Source organism: Colossoma macropomum, unplaced genomic scaffold (assembly GCF_904425465.1).
Source record: "Colossoma macropomum unplaced genomic scaffold, Colossoma_macropomum, whole genome shotgun sequence".
In the NCBI taxonomy this organism is placed as follows: Eukaryota; Metazoa; Chordata; class Actinopteri; order Characiformes; family Serrasalmidae; genus Colossoma; species Colossoma macropomum.
The window spans coordinates 18,408,989-18,424,795 of NW_023494806.1; the positions used below are offsets into that span (position 1 = coordinate 18,408,989).

The 15,807-nt window shown below is 41.2% G+C and overlaps 1 protein-coding gene across 1 annotated transcript in view; it reads right to left on the reverse strand.

The window, feature by feature from the left end:
• Positions 1-1,193: 1,193 nt before the first annotated feature.
• svopa (SV2 related protein a) overlaps positions 1,194-15,807 on the reverse strand; it is a 37,146-nt gene continuing 22,532 nt past the window's right edge. Inside the window, exons 11-16 of the mRNA XM_036597931.1 lie at positions 15,253-15,329; positions 14,989-15,093; positions 14,089-14,200; positions 10,480-10,561; positions 2,745-2,834; positions 1,194-1,551 (exon numbers count right to left, since the gene is read on the reverse strand). Coding sequence (XP_036453824.1) covers positions 1,339-1,551; positions 2,745-2,834; positions 10,480-10,561; positions 14,089-14,200; positions 14,989-15,093; positions 15,253-15,329 — 679 coding nt within the window. The 3' untranslated portion in view covers positions 1,194-1,338. The remainder of the gene's footprint in view (positions 1,552-2,744; positions 2,835-10,479; positions 10,562-14,088; positions 14,201-14,988; positions 15,094-15,252; positions 15,330-15,807) is intronic.

Genomic DNA, 15,807 nt, shown 5'->3' on the forward strand with positions numbered 1-15,807 from the left:
GATTTTCTTCTTTTTAGTCTATTTCCTTTTCTCAGTAAGGGCTTTTTGACAGCTACACATTCTTTCAGACCCACAGCATTGAGTTGTTTTTTTACAGTGGAAGGATGGACAGAAACAACTGAATTTTTCAGATCTGAAGCAAGAGTGGAGCTTGATTTTCTCCTCTCTCTCAAAGATGAAAGCATTAAAAGCTTTTATCTGATGGGGGCAGTTTTGGTGGTCTACCAGGTCTTGCATGGTTGTTAGGATTCATATTTTCCCTATATCTTTTTATATATTTTTGAACTCCAGTTTGGCATCTCCTGTTTTCTTCACTTGTTTTCCTTTGACTTTGCTCTTTCTTATGCAAGTGGATTATTTTAGATCTAATCTACTCAGAAGTATCTCCCTTAGTCATTTAAGTTGCACACGAGAGAGAAATGTGAAGGCAGCTGAGTGTTTGTCTGAATGGGACATAATGTTAGTGAATTGTCGGAAGGACACAGCTGGAACTGGTTGGTTTAAGACTGAAAGGATGGAAGAGTTAAAGATGCCGTAGGAGCACAAAAGTAACGAGTAGGCAAATTAAATGCTGGTAGATTTGATATTATACTTAGTGTTGAAGGCTTTTGTGTCATTTTCTGTTAAATATTTTCCTGTTTTTTCCTGACACTGAAAAATGAATAACTTGTACTTCATGGCTGTTTTGACTGGAAATTCAACAAAGGAAAGGGTGGTCTCTGACTCTGCACAGTACTGTATGTCATTTTAACCCCAGTCACCTCTTCTTCAGGGTAGAATAATGTATAGAACCACATGATTTAGCCATTTAGCCTAACCAGCTAGTGGTTTTAGAGAGAGCTATTTAGGCTAACAATGGAGCTAGCAATGTTCGAATTAACTTACCCTATGAATCTCCTTTAGAGATCTGTAAGACATCAGTTTATACCCAAGAATTCTGATGTGGTCAACAACGAATGCAAGGTAGTCGGTAGAAGTTAGCATAACCTTGTGTAATGCAAACTGGCCCTTGCTAGCATTCATTTGTTAGCAATGCTAGCTTTTCTGGCTGAATCATTTTATAATGGGGAACATTATCCACAGTGGGTGGCTGTGAACTTGGGTGTTTTTCTGAACTAATAGGGAACGCAGTGTTTTTCACGCCATTAGCGTTATCAGGTAGATTTTGGATACACATTGGTTTCTCAAAATCCTATCACTGTCCTTTCCGGCAGTCTAGCCTGGTTCAGACTTTGTTGTTTGACTCAATTTTCTTCATATTTTCTCCCCAATATGGTCTCATCTGAGTTGCCCTCTAAGTTTTGCCTCCTTTCTCGTCTGCCTCCATTCTTCCCTCTTTCAATTCTGTGATCCGGAGCTGGAGCGGGGGATGGCGTCTGGACTGTGGTTGGATGCTCGGCCCATCATTTCCTGCCCCCACTCCCTGTGGCTGGACTCCTGCAAGCCGCGACCTGTGGTCTCAATGGGCAGGGCACAGGAGGCCACAGCGGCCAGCAGACAGCAGCAACAGTACACCGAAAGTGTCAGGTACACCGATGACTCCAACATGACCTGCAGCATGGAGGGTGGAAGTAAAGATTTTAATCACTTGAATCCCAGGCATATTATTCAGTTATTAATGCTAAAAGTTATTAGGTAGTATAGCTCATGGAAATCAATGACTATCAGAGCTGGGCCATAAGTTCAGGCCATAAACAAAGAAAAAACAGCACTATGATAATGCTAACTTCTGCTAGCACCCTTATGGCATTCTAGTGGAGAGTGCATGCTAAGCCGACGGCGATTCATGTGAGCATTTTTCGTTGACATTCAATGATTTATGTGAATCTCATAACAGATATATTAGGATCTTTTACCTTGTAGCAGTTTCACAACGACTCCTCTAGTAAAAAGCCCTAGCACAAAGCTGCCACCGAAGTTCCAATCCTGACATCTGACTGAAATGCACTGGTCAGGCAACCGCTCATACTAGGTCATTGACATATCTAGGACTTCTAGAAGGTCTAGAGTGACTTTTCTCACAAAATTGGTCCAACCCCTTGTAAATCAAAGCGTGAAAAAAGGAATCATCAAAGGTAAGATATATATGGTTTCATTTATGCCACTTGGAAAATAGTTACTAAACATTTTTCATGCCTGCCATGGCAGTATGCTTTAGCTTAGATAAGATTGATAAGATTGCAGATATTGTTTTCATCAACTTTTTGTGTAAATTACATCTCAGCTGTTTGATTTTAACATGCATGGTCTTCTCTGTGGTTGTGCTCCCTATGAACAGACTAATACTTTATCGCAAAGGTGCCCAATCCTTGTCCTGGAGATCTACCACCCTACAGAACTTAGCTCCAACCCTAATTTAACACCTGATCCAGATAATAAATACCTAGAGGTAACCCAAACCCAGAGGTATCTAAAAATGACAGTGTGTTGGATCTGAACTTTCCAGCGTGGTAGATCTCCAGAACCAGGATTGAGCATGACTGCTATATAGGAAAGGTGTTGTAGTGTTGGTTGGGTTTATATAAAGCCTGCTTTTTGTTTATGTGTGCACAGTCTCGCTCATTTATTGCAGTTTTGAAATTGGTAAGATGATAACTGCACTGCAGTCAGTAATAGGCTACAACCTAATGTCATAAAATGTCTACTGTTTTTTTTGCACCAACGTCCACACGTACAACAGATGGGTGACAAAGTTGTTCTGGTGCTGTTGCTAAGAGACTGTATGCATGGCATAAAAAGGGTACCTGGGCCACAAAGGGTGTGATTAGAGCTCCGACCCGAGCCATGCCACTGCTGGTGCCCAGACCAAGCGCCCGTGTCGCCGTGGGATACACCTGTAGAAACCAGCAGAAAGAAAGAGAGACTCTATTCATCTTTTTCTAATCATTCTCATTAGCTTCACATTCAGCAGGACACAAAGTCTTTCTCATTGAATTCAAAGAAATTACACTACCATTTGGGAGCAACACTAACTTTGTAGAAGTAAACATGAATATTTAATGGACAGTAATACATTTATTAGCATAGAATAAACCAAATGTCTTTGGCAACAAGGTGTAACTAACTAATTCTTCATTACTTTTGTTCCTGCTGTTTATCCTGCAGTGTTTTATTGCAGTTTTAATCAGATCCAGATTCCCCCATTCAGAGGCTCCTGAAGGTTCATCAACTCAATCAGGTGTTACATTAGGAATTAAAGAATTAAAAACTGCTTAATGTGAGGGATTGTTATCAATAAAAGCTCTATTCGAGCCCAATTCGCTTTAGCAGAGGAGGTCCGATAACGTAATTTGTGCATCATTTGACTGGCCCATTAGTACAGGATAAAGGCTCTGTGTAATTTCCCCAAATTACCCCAAATAGCCTGAATCAAAACATCATCGCACAGACGTTTACCTCAGCATTATGCAACAGGATTTGTTATTACATCACTGTGATGTCAGCTTGAACAGAACAAATATTACTGAGGGAGCTCAGAGTTTGGCGAATTATAGAAGTTGGTTCACTCTGGAATTATTATGTAGCAAACTTGTAAAAACTTAGGATTCGTACTGGATTAAAATCATGAATAGAATAAAATAATAATAATAATTTAAATAATAGCATCTCCCCAGATGAAACTAATCCAGCTCCAATAGGGCTAAAGAGAGTGAAGAAGGCTTTTCCCATAGAATACACTGCAGAGTAGAGCACTGTAAACAATAGGAAGATTCTGGAACAAACTTTTTTTGCTTAAACAAGACTGTAAGTGAACTTTTGAGCATGTAGCGCTGGTGCTAGGACAGTTGCAAGTAAAATGTTGTAGCAGTGAAACTGTCATGCCTTATATGGACTCTTCTAGTGTTACGGACTACATTTCCTAAGACACCTTGGGAAATCACGTGACAGCGGACTTCCCTGTAGAATCGGAGTCCCTCATGGACTCCATTACCCAGGAGTCAAGCGGGGATCATGTGATCAGTGACGATCAGCCTTGCACCTATCAGTGCTCTCGGTCACCAGAATATTGAATGGTTTCACCTGTGTGTTTATGTCATATCACCAGTTTAGTGTAGTATTTAAGCCCGGGCTTTAGAAAGGGTCATTTGCGAGGTATTGCTTCTTTATAGAACTTACTGAGCATTTATTCCGATTCCTATACTCTGTTTGTTGACCCCAATCTTGTTTTTTCGACTCTGCTTTTTGCCTGACCCTTTTGTACCGTTGCTGGATTTTGGATTTGTGGTTTTGAACCTTTTTGGCCTGTTATTTTGATGTTGTCTTTTGTTTTGCCCTCTGGAATTTGTTTGCCTTGTGATATGATCACATTTGTGATCATCTATCGTTTCCTGGTTTTGACCTATGCATGTACTTGGACTAAGACTCTGCCTTGTGTTAATAAAGCCACTCTTCTCAGTTTTATCCGCATGCTTCTGAACCTTGCTGACTGGTTACAGAAATAAAACAACATAATTCTTTTAAAAAGTATCAATTATTGGATCAATCTGACAGAATAAGTATGAAAAAATACCTGTACCTTTTAACAGATTTGAATTTATTTACTCCACAATAACTCTGATTCTCCACAAGGGGCTGCATTCAAGTAGAGTTTCTGTGCATGTATACTATGTATATACCATGTTATGCCACAGTAACTGCAGTTGTCAGATGTAAGTGCTGTGACGGAGCTTCCAGCCTGGGTGCATGAATTAAAACCACAACATCGCTATTATTCCTCGACTGAATATCATGATCTATAGCTGGATAAAGGAGTATATTTATGGAGATTTGATTGACTCTGTATAATGTATCTGTCCTATACAGTCAAAAACAATTTGTTCATTGCTTTGACAGCAATGCTTTTGAGTAGCATTTCAAAATTCTAGCCATTTAGGGCATTCATATGCAGTCATGTTGTGATTGGTTCTGCTAAGGGAAGTGAAGTGAGGCAAGGGTCCATGCATAAAGTTTTCAGGCGGGCCAAAATTCCTACCAGGACCCCTTCCCAAGCGTGAACCCACACCAGTAGGATGCTGTAACATGCTGTATGGTTGCTGTAACAAATTCTAAAATGGAAAGTGGGATATTTTATTACCTAAAGGTAAGGGTCAGTGTTTTTAATTAATTACTTAATCAGTTATAGATACAGGCTCAAAATAGCAAAGACAAAAAGCATGTATGAAACTGTCATATTGGACAAGCCTGTTAAACTAGATGAAAACAAAGGTGATGTGTGTTATTACACCACACTGTTATTGTGGCTGGTGAACTGGTAACCAGGACACTTACTTTGCTTCATGATTTACATGTACAGTACATTGATATCCTATCTCAGTGAATGACTATCATGCAAGAACTCAGTTCTGCATGTCAGTAAAAAGACAGATAGGGGGAAATATTCACTGCCTGTCAAATATCTGGGGACACCTAGCATTTCAAAACGTTTTAAAGAAATGAGTGTGCTTTCATTGTCCGTTTGCAATAACCTATTAAAAACTGAAAGATTAACCAGATTTATTTTAAGGAAAACAATATCGCATGTAAATATCTGTGATAATAACTACAAACAGTATCCATACATTCATAAAAAATGCATCCCTTAGCAGCCACACCTGCTGCACCTGACAAAGAATAACATGTTAAAAAACATTTTTTAAAAAAATCTAGGGTCCCCAAATCTAAACGGCTCATTGTGAATATGCCATTTAGAAAGAAAACAGCCAAGTAGCCATATGTTATAAAGTGAGAAGATACAATGTAAGTACAACTAATGAAGTTTTTTACCTGATGAAGTACCTTTATTGAAATATTAACTATACTTTGGTCATGCTATAAATGTATGCACGGACAGTAAAAGAATAGAGTCTACAGTAATTAAAGTCAGACTGCTCTCATGACCAAGTCACCATCACCAGACAAGTTCTGCGAGGCTACACCTCCTCACAGGAAAAGAGAACTGACAACGGACTTTGAGATGACGATGTATAAGGACGCGATTATTCGTTTAAATGTCTCCGTGAAGAGAGTGTACATATCGGAGCGGACGGCATAAACTTTCACTTTTAAAACAAGTGAAATGACAAAACTCAAACATCTAACTCGGTACACAAAGAAACCTAAAGAAAACATAAAAGAGGACGATAAAGAAACCGTATACTTACCTTCTGACCCCGGGGGAAGAAATTCAAAAGGGCACGCGCACGCTGAACACCGTCCTATGTGGGGGGAGTAGAAACCATCCGTTTTCCGCCAGGGGGAGCGGTTTGGTTTTCCGCAGCTCTCAATACGAACTGCTAATCGAGCAAGGAGATTATCACCGCTGGGTGGTACAGTCCGATCACGTTTGGTGGGAAGAGGAATGCATAAAAGCGATAGAGCTTAACTCAGAAAGAAGGGGGGACTTGCTCGAAGCTGGAAAGAGATGGACTGAGCGGACCAAGTCTTCCTTAAGTGTCCTGCAGGCAAACAGCAGAAGTTGTGAGAGGACAGAATCTATAGACTAAAGCCAGAAGTTATTGCAGTTTTTGTTTGTTTTTGTTTTTTTTGCGTTTTACTCTCATCACTTGTAACTAGTGCACTTATTTGGTGGGTTCAGAGAACTAATAAAAGGTGTGGCTGTTAAACTGGAACTCCTAGTGTCCTGGCTTCCCTAGCACCTCCCCTTGGGCGCTATGACCACACACAAAAAGTACCACAAATGGTGGCAGCGGTACTTACATCCAGTCCAGTAGGGAGCCTTAAAGACAAAGGATTTACAACCAACCAGACGCCACAATGCCTCCGAGAAAACAATCTCCAACTACAACAGAAAGACAAAGAGAGGAACAGCAAGAAGAGAACCCAACTGACACTACAACAACACCAGTAACAGATGTGATGGAGAATACAGCTCACATCACCAACCTGCTACACAACTTCATTGGAGCACAACAAGCTAGCCAGGAGCGGTTTGAGCGTGAATTTCAGCAGCAAGAGCACCGGCACCAGTTCGGGCAACTACAGCAAGGAGTTCAGCAGGAGCGGCGAGAGAGGCAGTTGCTGAGAGGTGCAACTGAAACAGCCCCAGCCACAGCGACGGGAGCACACATCCTCCATCGGATAAGGGCAGCAGAAGATACACAGCCACGTGTAAGCGAGGCTGAGTCAACCCCCACTACCCTACAGTAGACTTGCAAATTGAGACTGAGGGTCAGCCTTAACTTCTAGCTGTAGGAGTAATGCCTGAAGCCCCATACCCTGTTATTTTAGGCAGAGATGTACCTGTGCTAGTAGATTTGCTCCAAAGACAGGGAGAAGTCAGGAGTGTTATGGCAACAACTAGGTTGTTGAGAAAGGAACAGTCTGATAACCCACTAGACACACTTCCTTTTGCTCAAGCCCCAAAAGAGAAGAAATCCAGAAGGTTAAGGAGACAGGAAAAAGTGAAGGGCACTGTAATTAAAGAACAGCTCCAAAAACCAGACAGCACTTTTCCAGACCCAATTCCTAGCAACATAACAGAATTACAAAGACAAGATAAGACACTTCAACCACTTTTTTAAGCCCACAAAGAACCTAAAACAAGTAAAGCTACTGACAAAGAATATTTCTTTGTAAGAGATGGTAAACTGTATAGATGCTCTAATAACCGTGAACAGCTAGTAGTACCAAAAACTTTAAGACCTACAGTACTACAATTGGGACACACCACCCCATGGGCAGGGCATGAAGGTCAGCAGGAAACTCTTGCAAGGGTAGCCAGCAGATTTTATTGGCTGAGGCAGTATCTCGATATAATTGAATACTGTAAGTCGTGTCCAGAATGCCAAATGACAGCACTTGTAAAAAAAGGAGACAGAGCACCTTTGGTTAGCCTTCCCATCATAGAAGTACCTTTTACGAGGATAGCTATGGACATAGTAGGTCTATTAGAAAGGAGCAGAACGGGCATCCGTTACATCCTAGTCATCAGTGATTATGCTACTAGGTATCCTGAGGCATTCCCTTTACGAAAAATCAAAACAAGGCAGATAGTGAATGCACTCATACAGCTATTCTCGAGGGTAGGAATACCCAGGGAGGTCTTGACAGACCAAGGGACAAATCTTACATCTAGGCAGACCAAAGAAGTTTTTAGTCTTCTAGGGATAAGGGGCATACGGACCACTCCATACCACCCACAGTCAGACGGTATGGTAGAGCGATTCAATCAGACGTTGAAAGCCATGCTCAGGAAATTTGTGTCAGATACAGGCTCTGACCGGGACCAGTGGCTTTCCTACTTGCTTTTCGCCTACTGTGAGGTGCCACAAGCCTCTACAGGGTACTCACCCTTTGAACTTTTGTACGGTCATCAAGTTTGAGGACCACTTGATGTACTGAAGGAAGCCTGGGAGGGTGAGAGACCAGAAGAACACATGAACATCCTCTCATACGTCATAAAAATGAGACAGAAAATGGACTCACTGAGGAACCTGGTTAAGGTGAACATGGAGAAGGCCCAAAGGAACCAGAAAACGTGGTACAACAAGTCTTCTCGGAAAAGAAACCTTAGCCCAGGACAAAAGGTTCTCATCCTACTGCCAACATCTGAAAGTGGACTACTGGCCAAGTGGCAAGGACCATATGAAGTAGTGAAGAAGGCAGGACCAGTCACTTATGAGCTTCACTTACCAGACAGAAGGAAGAAAACACAGGTCTTTCCACATCAACCTATTGAGACCTTGGCAAGAGAGACAAGGGACAGCAAGTGACCAGCTCTGGGCGTGCACAATTGAGGATGAGGAGGAGCTGGTGGAACAGTACTTTCCAGTGTCACAGGACGAAGCCGTTATGCCTGACCTGCAACACATATCAAGAGCACAGCAACAAGAACCTTTGGAACAAATGCCCAAAGGACTTGGCAGTGAAAAGCCAGGTAGAACAGACATCATCAAACATGACATCCGACTACAGTCACCTGAGCCCATCAGGCAGACGTTTTGTAGGTTCCCGGCACGTCTCATCCCTGAGCTAAGAAAAGAAGTGGAGATTATGCTGGAGAAAAAAGGCATCATAGAACCTTCAATGAGCGAATAGTTTAGTCCAGTGGTCCTGGTACCAAAAAAGGATGGAGGCTTAAGGTTCTGCGTGGATTTCTCTAAGCTCAACACAGTCTCTGCCTTTGACCCATATCCCATGCCAAGGGTAGATGAGCTGATAGAGAAACTGGGCAAAGCAGCATACCTCAGCACATTAGACCTTTGCAAAGGGTACTGGCAGGCACCACTAGCAGACTCTTGTAAACACCTGACAATGTTTTAGAGTCCGCTCAGGGCTATATCGTTTTACTGTGATGCCGTTCGGACTCCATGGGCGACGTTTCAACGGCTAATGGATCAAGAACTACGCGGTATGGAGGGCTACATAGCTGCCTATATTGATTATGTAGTCATATACAGCAATACATGGGAGGAGCATATGGAACACCTGAGAGAGGTACTCCATAGGATCCGTAAAGCTGGACTGGTGGTGAATGCCAAAAAGTGTCACATGGCGAAGACTGAAGTGTCCTACCTAGGATATGTCCTTGGAGGAGGGAACATTCGGCCGCAGGTTGACAAGGTGGAAACCATCAAGGCCTGTCCAGCTCCAACAACGAAAAAGAGATTGAGGTCATTTCTGGGACTCATCGGGTGGTACAGGAGGTTCATCCCGAACTTCTCTGGCCGAGCCGCTGTTCTCACAGACCTCACAAGAAAGGATAGTCCACAGAGACTGAAATGGACCCAAGCCTGTGAAGTCGCCTTCCAAGACTTGAAGGCTTGTTTGTGTAATGAGCCAGCGTTGCAGAGTCCCAGTTTCGACTTACCTTTCACAGTGCAGACTGACGCTTCAGGGGTAGGACTGGGAGCAGTACTGCTGCAGGGAGTGGGAGACGGCTGGCACTGGCCTTTTTATGTACAACCTCTTTTTAAATCTCCTAGACCCATGAGGTCGTTACAAAGGCAAAGCAAGATATAGTTGTATCCAAACGTTTGAGCAGCCCTGATCAAGTGACATGTTTTGTTGATTTTCTAAGTGATGGTAAGTTAACACATTCTCTACAGAGAACACACAGTTGCATGTTTATTCGCTGAATTTAATATAATTAAACAAAATATTTCACATATTTTTTTCCAAAATGTTAAACTCAGCAAATAAATGAAATAAATCAACAAAACATGTATGTAATTTGACTAGGGGGTGTTCATGTGTAAGTAAACAGCATAACAGATGAGGTTTAACATTACAGATGAATGTGGGCTCACTATTTGGCAAGCAACAGGTCACTGTTGCCTTTTTTATTTATGTGGTCTGTTTACTAATGGTTTAAGGGGTTTATGACCTAATTAATAATATGAGAGTAGTTTTCTTGTAAAGTGGTATTGGCTGTGTTGACTGAATGTTAAATAAATGAAGAGCGACCTCTGACCTTTGTACAGTAGTATAACTAGAATACCCTATGTTTGGTATCAATAAGGCTGCAGGGTGTGAACATACCTCAGGTGTATAAACATAAGCTGCCTGGAAGCCTCCGGCGATAAATGCCCTCGCAATGAAGATCAAGACCGTTAGAGAAGTCCTACAACAAACAAACAGACCTGCAGTCAGGATACAGTCTCGTCCCTTTTTTAATGCTGAAAGAAGTAATGTATACAGTTTCCTCAATTCAAATATACACATCTTTTCCACATGTATAGTATAGGTGACAAATAAAAGGAAAAGTTGAATAAATGAGTGGAGAAACCTAACAAGTGCAGATGCTTCCAGACAGGCTGGAAACAGTGATTGAAAAAGCACATTCAGTGACTGTGATGCTCCTACATTAGTGTGATATGTAAGAGCAGCCCTACATAGACAGGATATTACAGTAGAGCTGCAGTGCCTCATTACAAAGACAAATGTCCAGATGCGAAAAACAGGGATTTGGTCAGATGAGTCATCCTTCATCATACTCTCCACGGGTGGGTGAGTGCATGTGCAGCGTAGACAGAGAGATCCATACAGGCCTGAATGTTTGACCCCTGCAGTGAGGGGGTCCGGTGGCTTTGTTATGCTGTGCGGGGGCTTTTGTTGACATAGCTTGGGGCCACTTGTCCCCTTAGAGGGATGGGTCACTACCGGACAATACAAGTTTTTCTGACACATCATCTTTATATTGTCATTTCTATCCTGATGGGAGTGGTCTCTTCTAGGATGACAGTGTCGCCATCCACAGTGCAGGAGGGGCCACTGAATGGTTTGATGACCATGAAAATCATGTAAATCAAAAGCTGTGGCTATCAATCTGCAGATCTCATCCCAGATGAAGACCAGTGGGAGATTTTGGACTGTGTTAAGGCTTTTACACACTGAGAGCAATTTATTCGGACGAAACTAAATTAATTGGATTATGTGTGTAACTGATGATATCTTGCACACCAAATGTGATTTTTCATATGGTGAAAATGGGATATTACTTTATTTGCTATCTGGTGATATGAATTCTCTGACCAATCACTGTTGTCTCTGCTGTGGGCATGGTGACACCCAAGATGACAGAGCAGCTGTGTTCCAACAAATAGACCTTTTTCAAGAATGCTAAAAGAATCAGAATCTCTGAAAGCAGCTCAAATTGGGCTTAAACTGGGCTACAAACATCTTAATGTGGAAGAACTCAGTGTTTCAGCCTCTGAATGAAGTGATGAAGCTCTCCGTACTCATATCACTTTTTCAAAATGGAGATTAGCCCAGTGTCCACTTGAACACGTTTGTTTGTGTTTGTTTGTTTTGTGCTTCGTCTCATGTGGAGCTGCATCTCCAAAATCAGCTCACACTGATTAAGGAGAGTTAAGGGGATCTGAGCTACTAGTGAAAGAGTTTGTAGATTGCAGGCACCTGAAAAGGTAGAGAATCTGTCTGTTCTTCTTTTGCTTTTATAAAATGGAAAGCACAGTGTCACAGTTTGCCCTTTTCTCTCTTTTTTTGCAGCCTGAACAATTTGGCGAAATTCTGAAAAGAAGTGTCGCACCCAGTGTGTATAGATTTGATGCAAAAAAAAATTGTTGATCGTGTTGTTTTTCTGCATCACATTGAGTGTGTAACGACCTTTAGACAGCGCTCTCATCAAAACACCAACTGAGGGAATATCATTTGGAAGAATGGTGTTCCATCAAAGAGACTGCTACCATCTATGATCAGGTGCACTGAAGTAGTTCTGGCTGCTCATGGTGGCCCAACACCTCAATAATAATTTTTTTTTTTTCCTTTAAATTGTCACCTGTCTGTGGTAGTACGATGCATTAATTTGGAAATGATGTACCCATTTGAATCAAGTAAAAACACTGCAACACTTTTTTTGCCAGTGAATTCATTAAATTAACTTTACTGTTTATTAAAATAAAATGAAGACACATTGTCTAAACATTGTTAGTTATATTCATAATTAGCATATAAACCCACAAGCCTAAATATATCCGCACATCAAATCGTTCAGCAAGTTGGCAGCTTCATTTAAAATTTTTGTTCGGTGCCAACTGCCAACAGCTCAGCAGTGGTGATGCTATTGCCCTGAAGCCAAATGAATGTGGGATCCACTTCTTACTGCCAGTTTGAACAGAAGGCTAGTGTGTGTCTTCTGGCTTACAGTTTGTTGTTTGCAACACGGTCCATTCTATGGGTCAGTTCATTACAGGCCACTTCATTACATAGTAAACGTAGCAGAATATACACTCACTGGCCACTTTGTTAGAAACCTTTCCACACAGTTTGAGACTGTAGCCCCTCTGTAGACGGACGTTTTGTGTTGAAAGTTTCTGACCACAGAGCTGCTCTTGTTCTGATATTTTTGGGCGTGACACTGACACCAACAACACTGTGGTGTCTGACACACTCATACCAGCACCACTGACACTACCATTTTAGTGCCACTGATGTGCTGAGAATGATCCACCCAAATAATATCTGAACAACAGCGGTCCTGTGGTCAAGAACTGACCAATGATAAATCCAGTAAAGAGGGTTGATAAATTGCGAATGTCAGTTGGATTGCTGTTGTACACCTATACAGTGGACCTATAAGGTAAGTGGAGCTCCTAAAGTGTCCACTGAGTGTGAGTACAGGGTAGGTGTTTCCAATAAAGTGGCCACTGAGTGAAAGTTCAAGGTAGGTGTTTCCAATAAAGTGACCAGTGAGTGGACATATAAGCAACATGTACAACCAACATGGAAATAGCTCCTGTTAATCTGATACTACAATATATAGAGTTTTGTAAACCTGTTTATATTGCTATAGTACACCTAGAAGATTTTTTAAAAGAGGAATTCCATCAATTTTTAAAAATTTCTGTATAATTAAATGGATAAGATGCAAATAAAGTCATTCACTGTGTTTTGGTGTGAAATACTCTGTTCTTGAGAAATTTACAGAGTCTGAATTGTTCACAGTGGTGGTGACAGGAACCAGACATCTGAAGAGTTTAATGCCTCTGAAAACTCCTTCACAGAATGTTACTACAGGAAGTGGTTATGAATACAGTGACTGTTACCTGAGACACTGTGTTGCACCAGTTTTGACATTAAGGTTTTTTATTTTTCTCATGTGCTTGTTTTAAACCTGCTCTTGGCTGAGAGGTACATGCAGGGTGTTGTGAGGAAAAAGGCACTGTAAAGAAATCCAAGTCATAAGTTTCTCTACAATTTCTATTTTACATAAAACCATTCTGATTGACTTAATATCTCAGTGACTGAATTATGTGGAAATTTTGGAAAATTGGTGGCGTTCCCCTTTAATTTATTTTCTTACTAATTAGATTAAAAAGTAACTGAGGAAATCAAACAGTACAGAAGGCAAGGTAGCCCCAACTATTAGACAGGCAGTATAATTACGTCCAGTTTAACTTTCCTGATTTCTTTAAGCTTCAGCTGCCATCATAATTCAAACAATTCATAGCTGGCATTTGTGTTTAGGTTTGAAGCCAACAGCTTTGAACCTCTTAATCAGACATTACAAACACTACTGTCCCTGCCAGTCCAAGCATAAGGACTGAATGAGGGGGGAGGGAGGAGAGAGAGAGAGACAGAGAGAGAGAGAAAGCTTTAGTCAGTGTTGAATGAATGCACAGTATGTACCTGCCCACGCAGGCATAGAGCGGCACGATGCACAGTGAGAAGACGAGGAAGCACAGAGCCATCGTCTTCCTCCTGCCCAGCTTGTCAATCGCCCACAGCGTCACCAGAAGACCTGCAGCAGCGCACTGATAAATGAAACTCGTCCACTGGATCATCATACCACTGACCAAAATACTGCCATTTTCAGTATTATTGTGAAATTGTTCAGATGTTCAGGAAATTCCACAGATTTTTCAGCATTTCTTCAGAATTTTATTGTTAGGCTGTAAGATTATTCAGTGGATTGGTGTGAAACTCAGATTTTCTTATAGTAGTGGTGATAGGAACCAGCGGTCACACTGTCTACAACACAAACTACAACCATTTTATTTATTATCCAAAACCACCTGCAAACCTACATGTGTCCTCAGAGTTTATATATGTATTGATGAAAAAAAAAGTTTTTTTGGACACTATTTTGCCTCAGAACACCCGGCATGTACCTCTCCACCATGAATGGATAGAAAAAAAGGCATGTTTTAGGCTAAAGCCATCTCATAAAACTATTGACAATGTCTCAGGCATCAGGCAGTGTATTCACAACCAAAAAATCTTGTGTAATAATGTAGCTTTTGGAGGCATTAAAGTCTTCAGACGTCTGGTTCCTATCACCACCACTGTTAATGGTTCTGACTCAGTAAGTTCTGAATTCTGAATGAATTTGTTTACATCTTAACAATTGAATTTTGCACACATTTTAAACTGTGGAGTTCCCTTTTAACATATACTGAAAATGTTTAAGATTTTAATTATTCCACCACTGCACAGTTTAAAATGCATTAAAGAAGGTAATAGTATATGATTATTTTTATTTATAATTATTTAGCATGGTCATTGGGTCAGCCTGGAAGCTGAAAACACCTGGGAATTCAGACAGCGTAGTCCACAGCAGGTCTTTGTAATCATCCGAGTTCAGGTACTTGCACTCCAGATTACATCTTGGCTCTGTCTTACTGTCACTGGCCTCTAGGGGGAGACAAAAGGCCTTTTTTAGCTCATATTGATCTTGCTTTATCTGTATTGCCTCTAACTGTGCTTCTGAATTCATAAAAAGAAATCTTATCTTGCATAAACAACAGGCTATGTATCAACACCAACTATTGTTTAGAGAAAATTGTGACCTACCTCCACAGGCCCTGCCCTCCTGAAAAAGCTCTGTGGTGAGCAGTACAAGGCCGTAGTAGGAGAATGCGTTGGAGAACCTTAAACAGGACAGAACATCAGTTCTAAAAAGCTGTTCTCCATAACAGGAAGGTACCCAACCACAGACGACACCCACAACATACTCATTAAAGATGCACCAGTCCCAAAGATATGACTGATGCATGACATTGTTTTGAATTTTTGAAAACCTTGTAATTCACTTTTACTGCCCAACTAATGCTAAATTATGCTAGTGTCCCTATGGGAATTGCTAGCACCAGGATATCGTGTTTGTAATCATATTTGATGCCAATTCTAGCTTAAACACAGGCATGTGAAGCAGGCATACAAGTAACATATTGTTTATTCTTTACTTTATTGTCCTGTTAGCTGCTAGCACAATGCTAATTTCTGCTAGCACACTGGGAATTTGTAGTGTTGTTAACATAGAGCTAGTCGTGTTGTTTAATCATATTTGCCAATTCTAGCTTAAACAAGGGAGTGTGAAACTTGTAATAGGCGTACAAGTAACAAAAT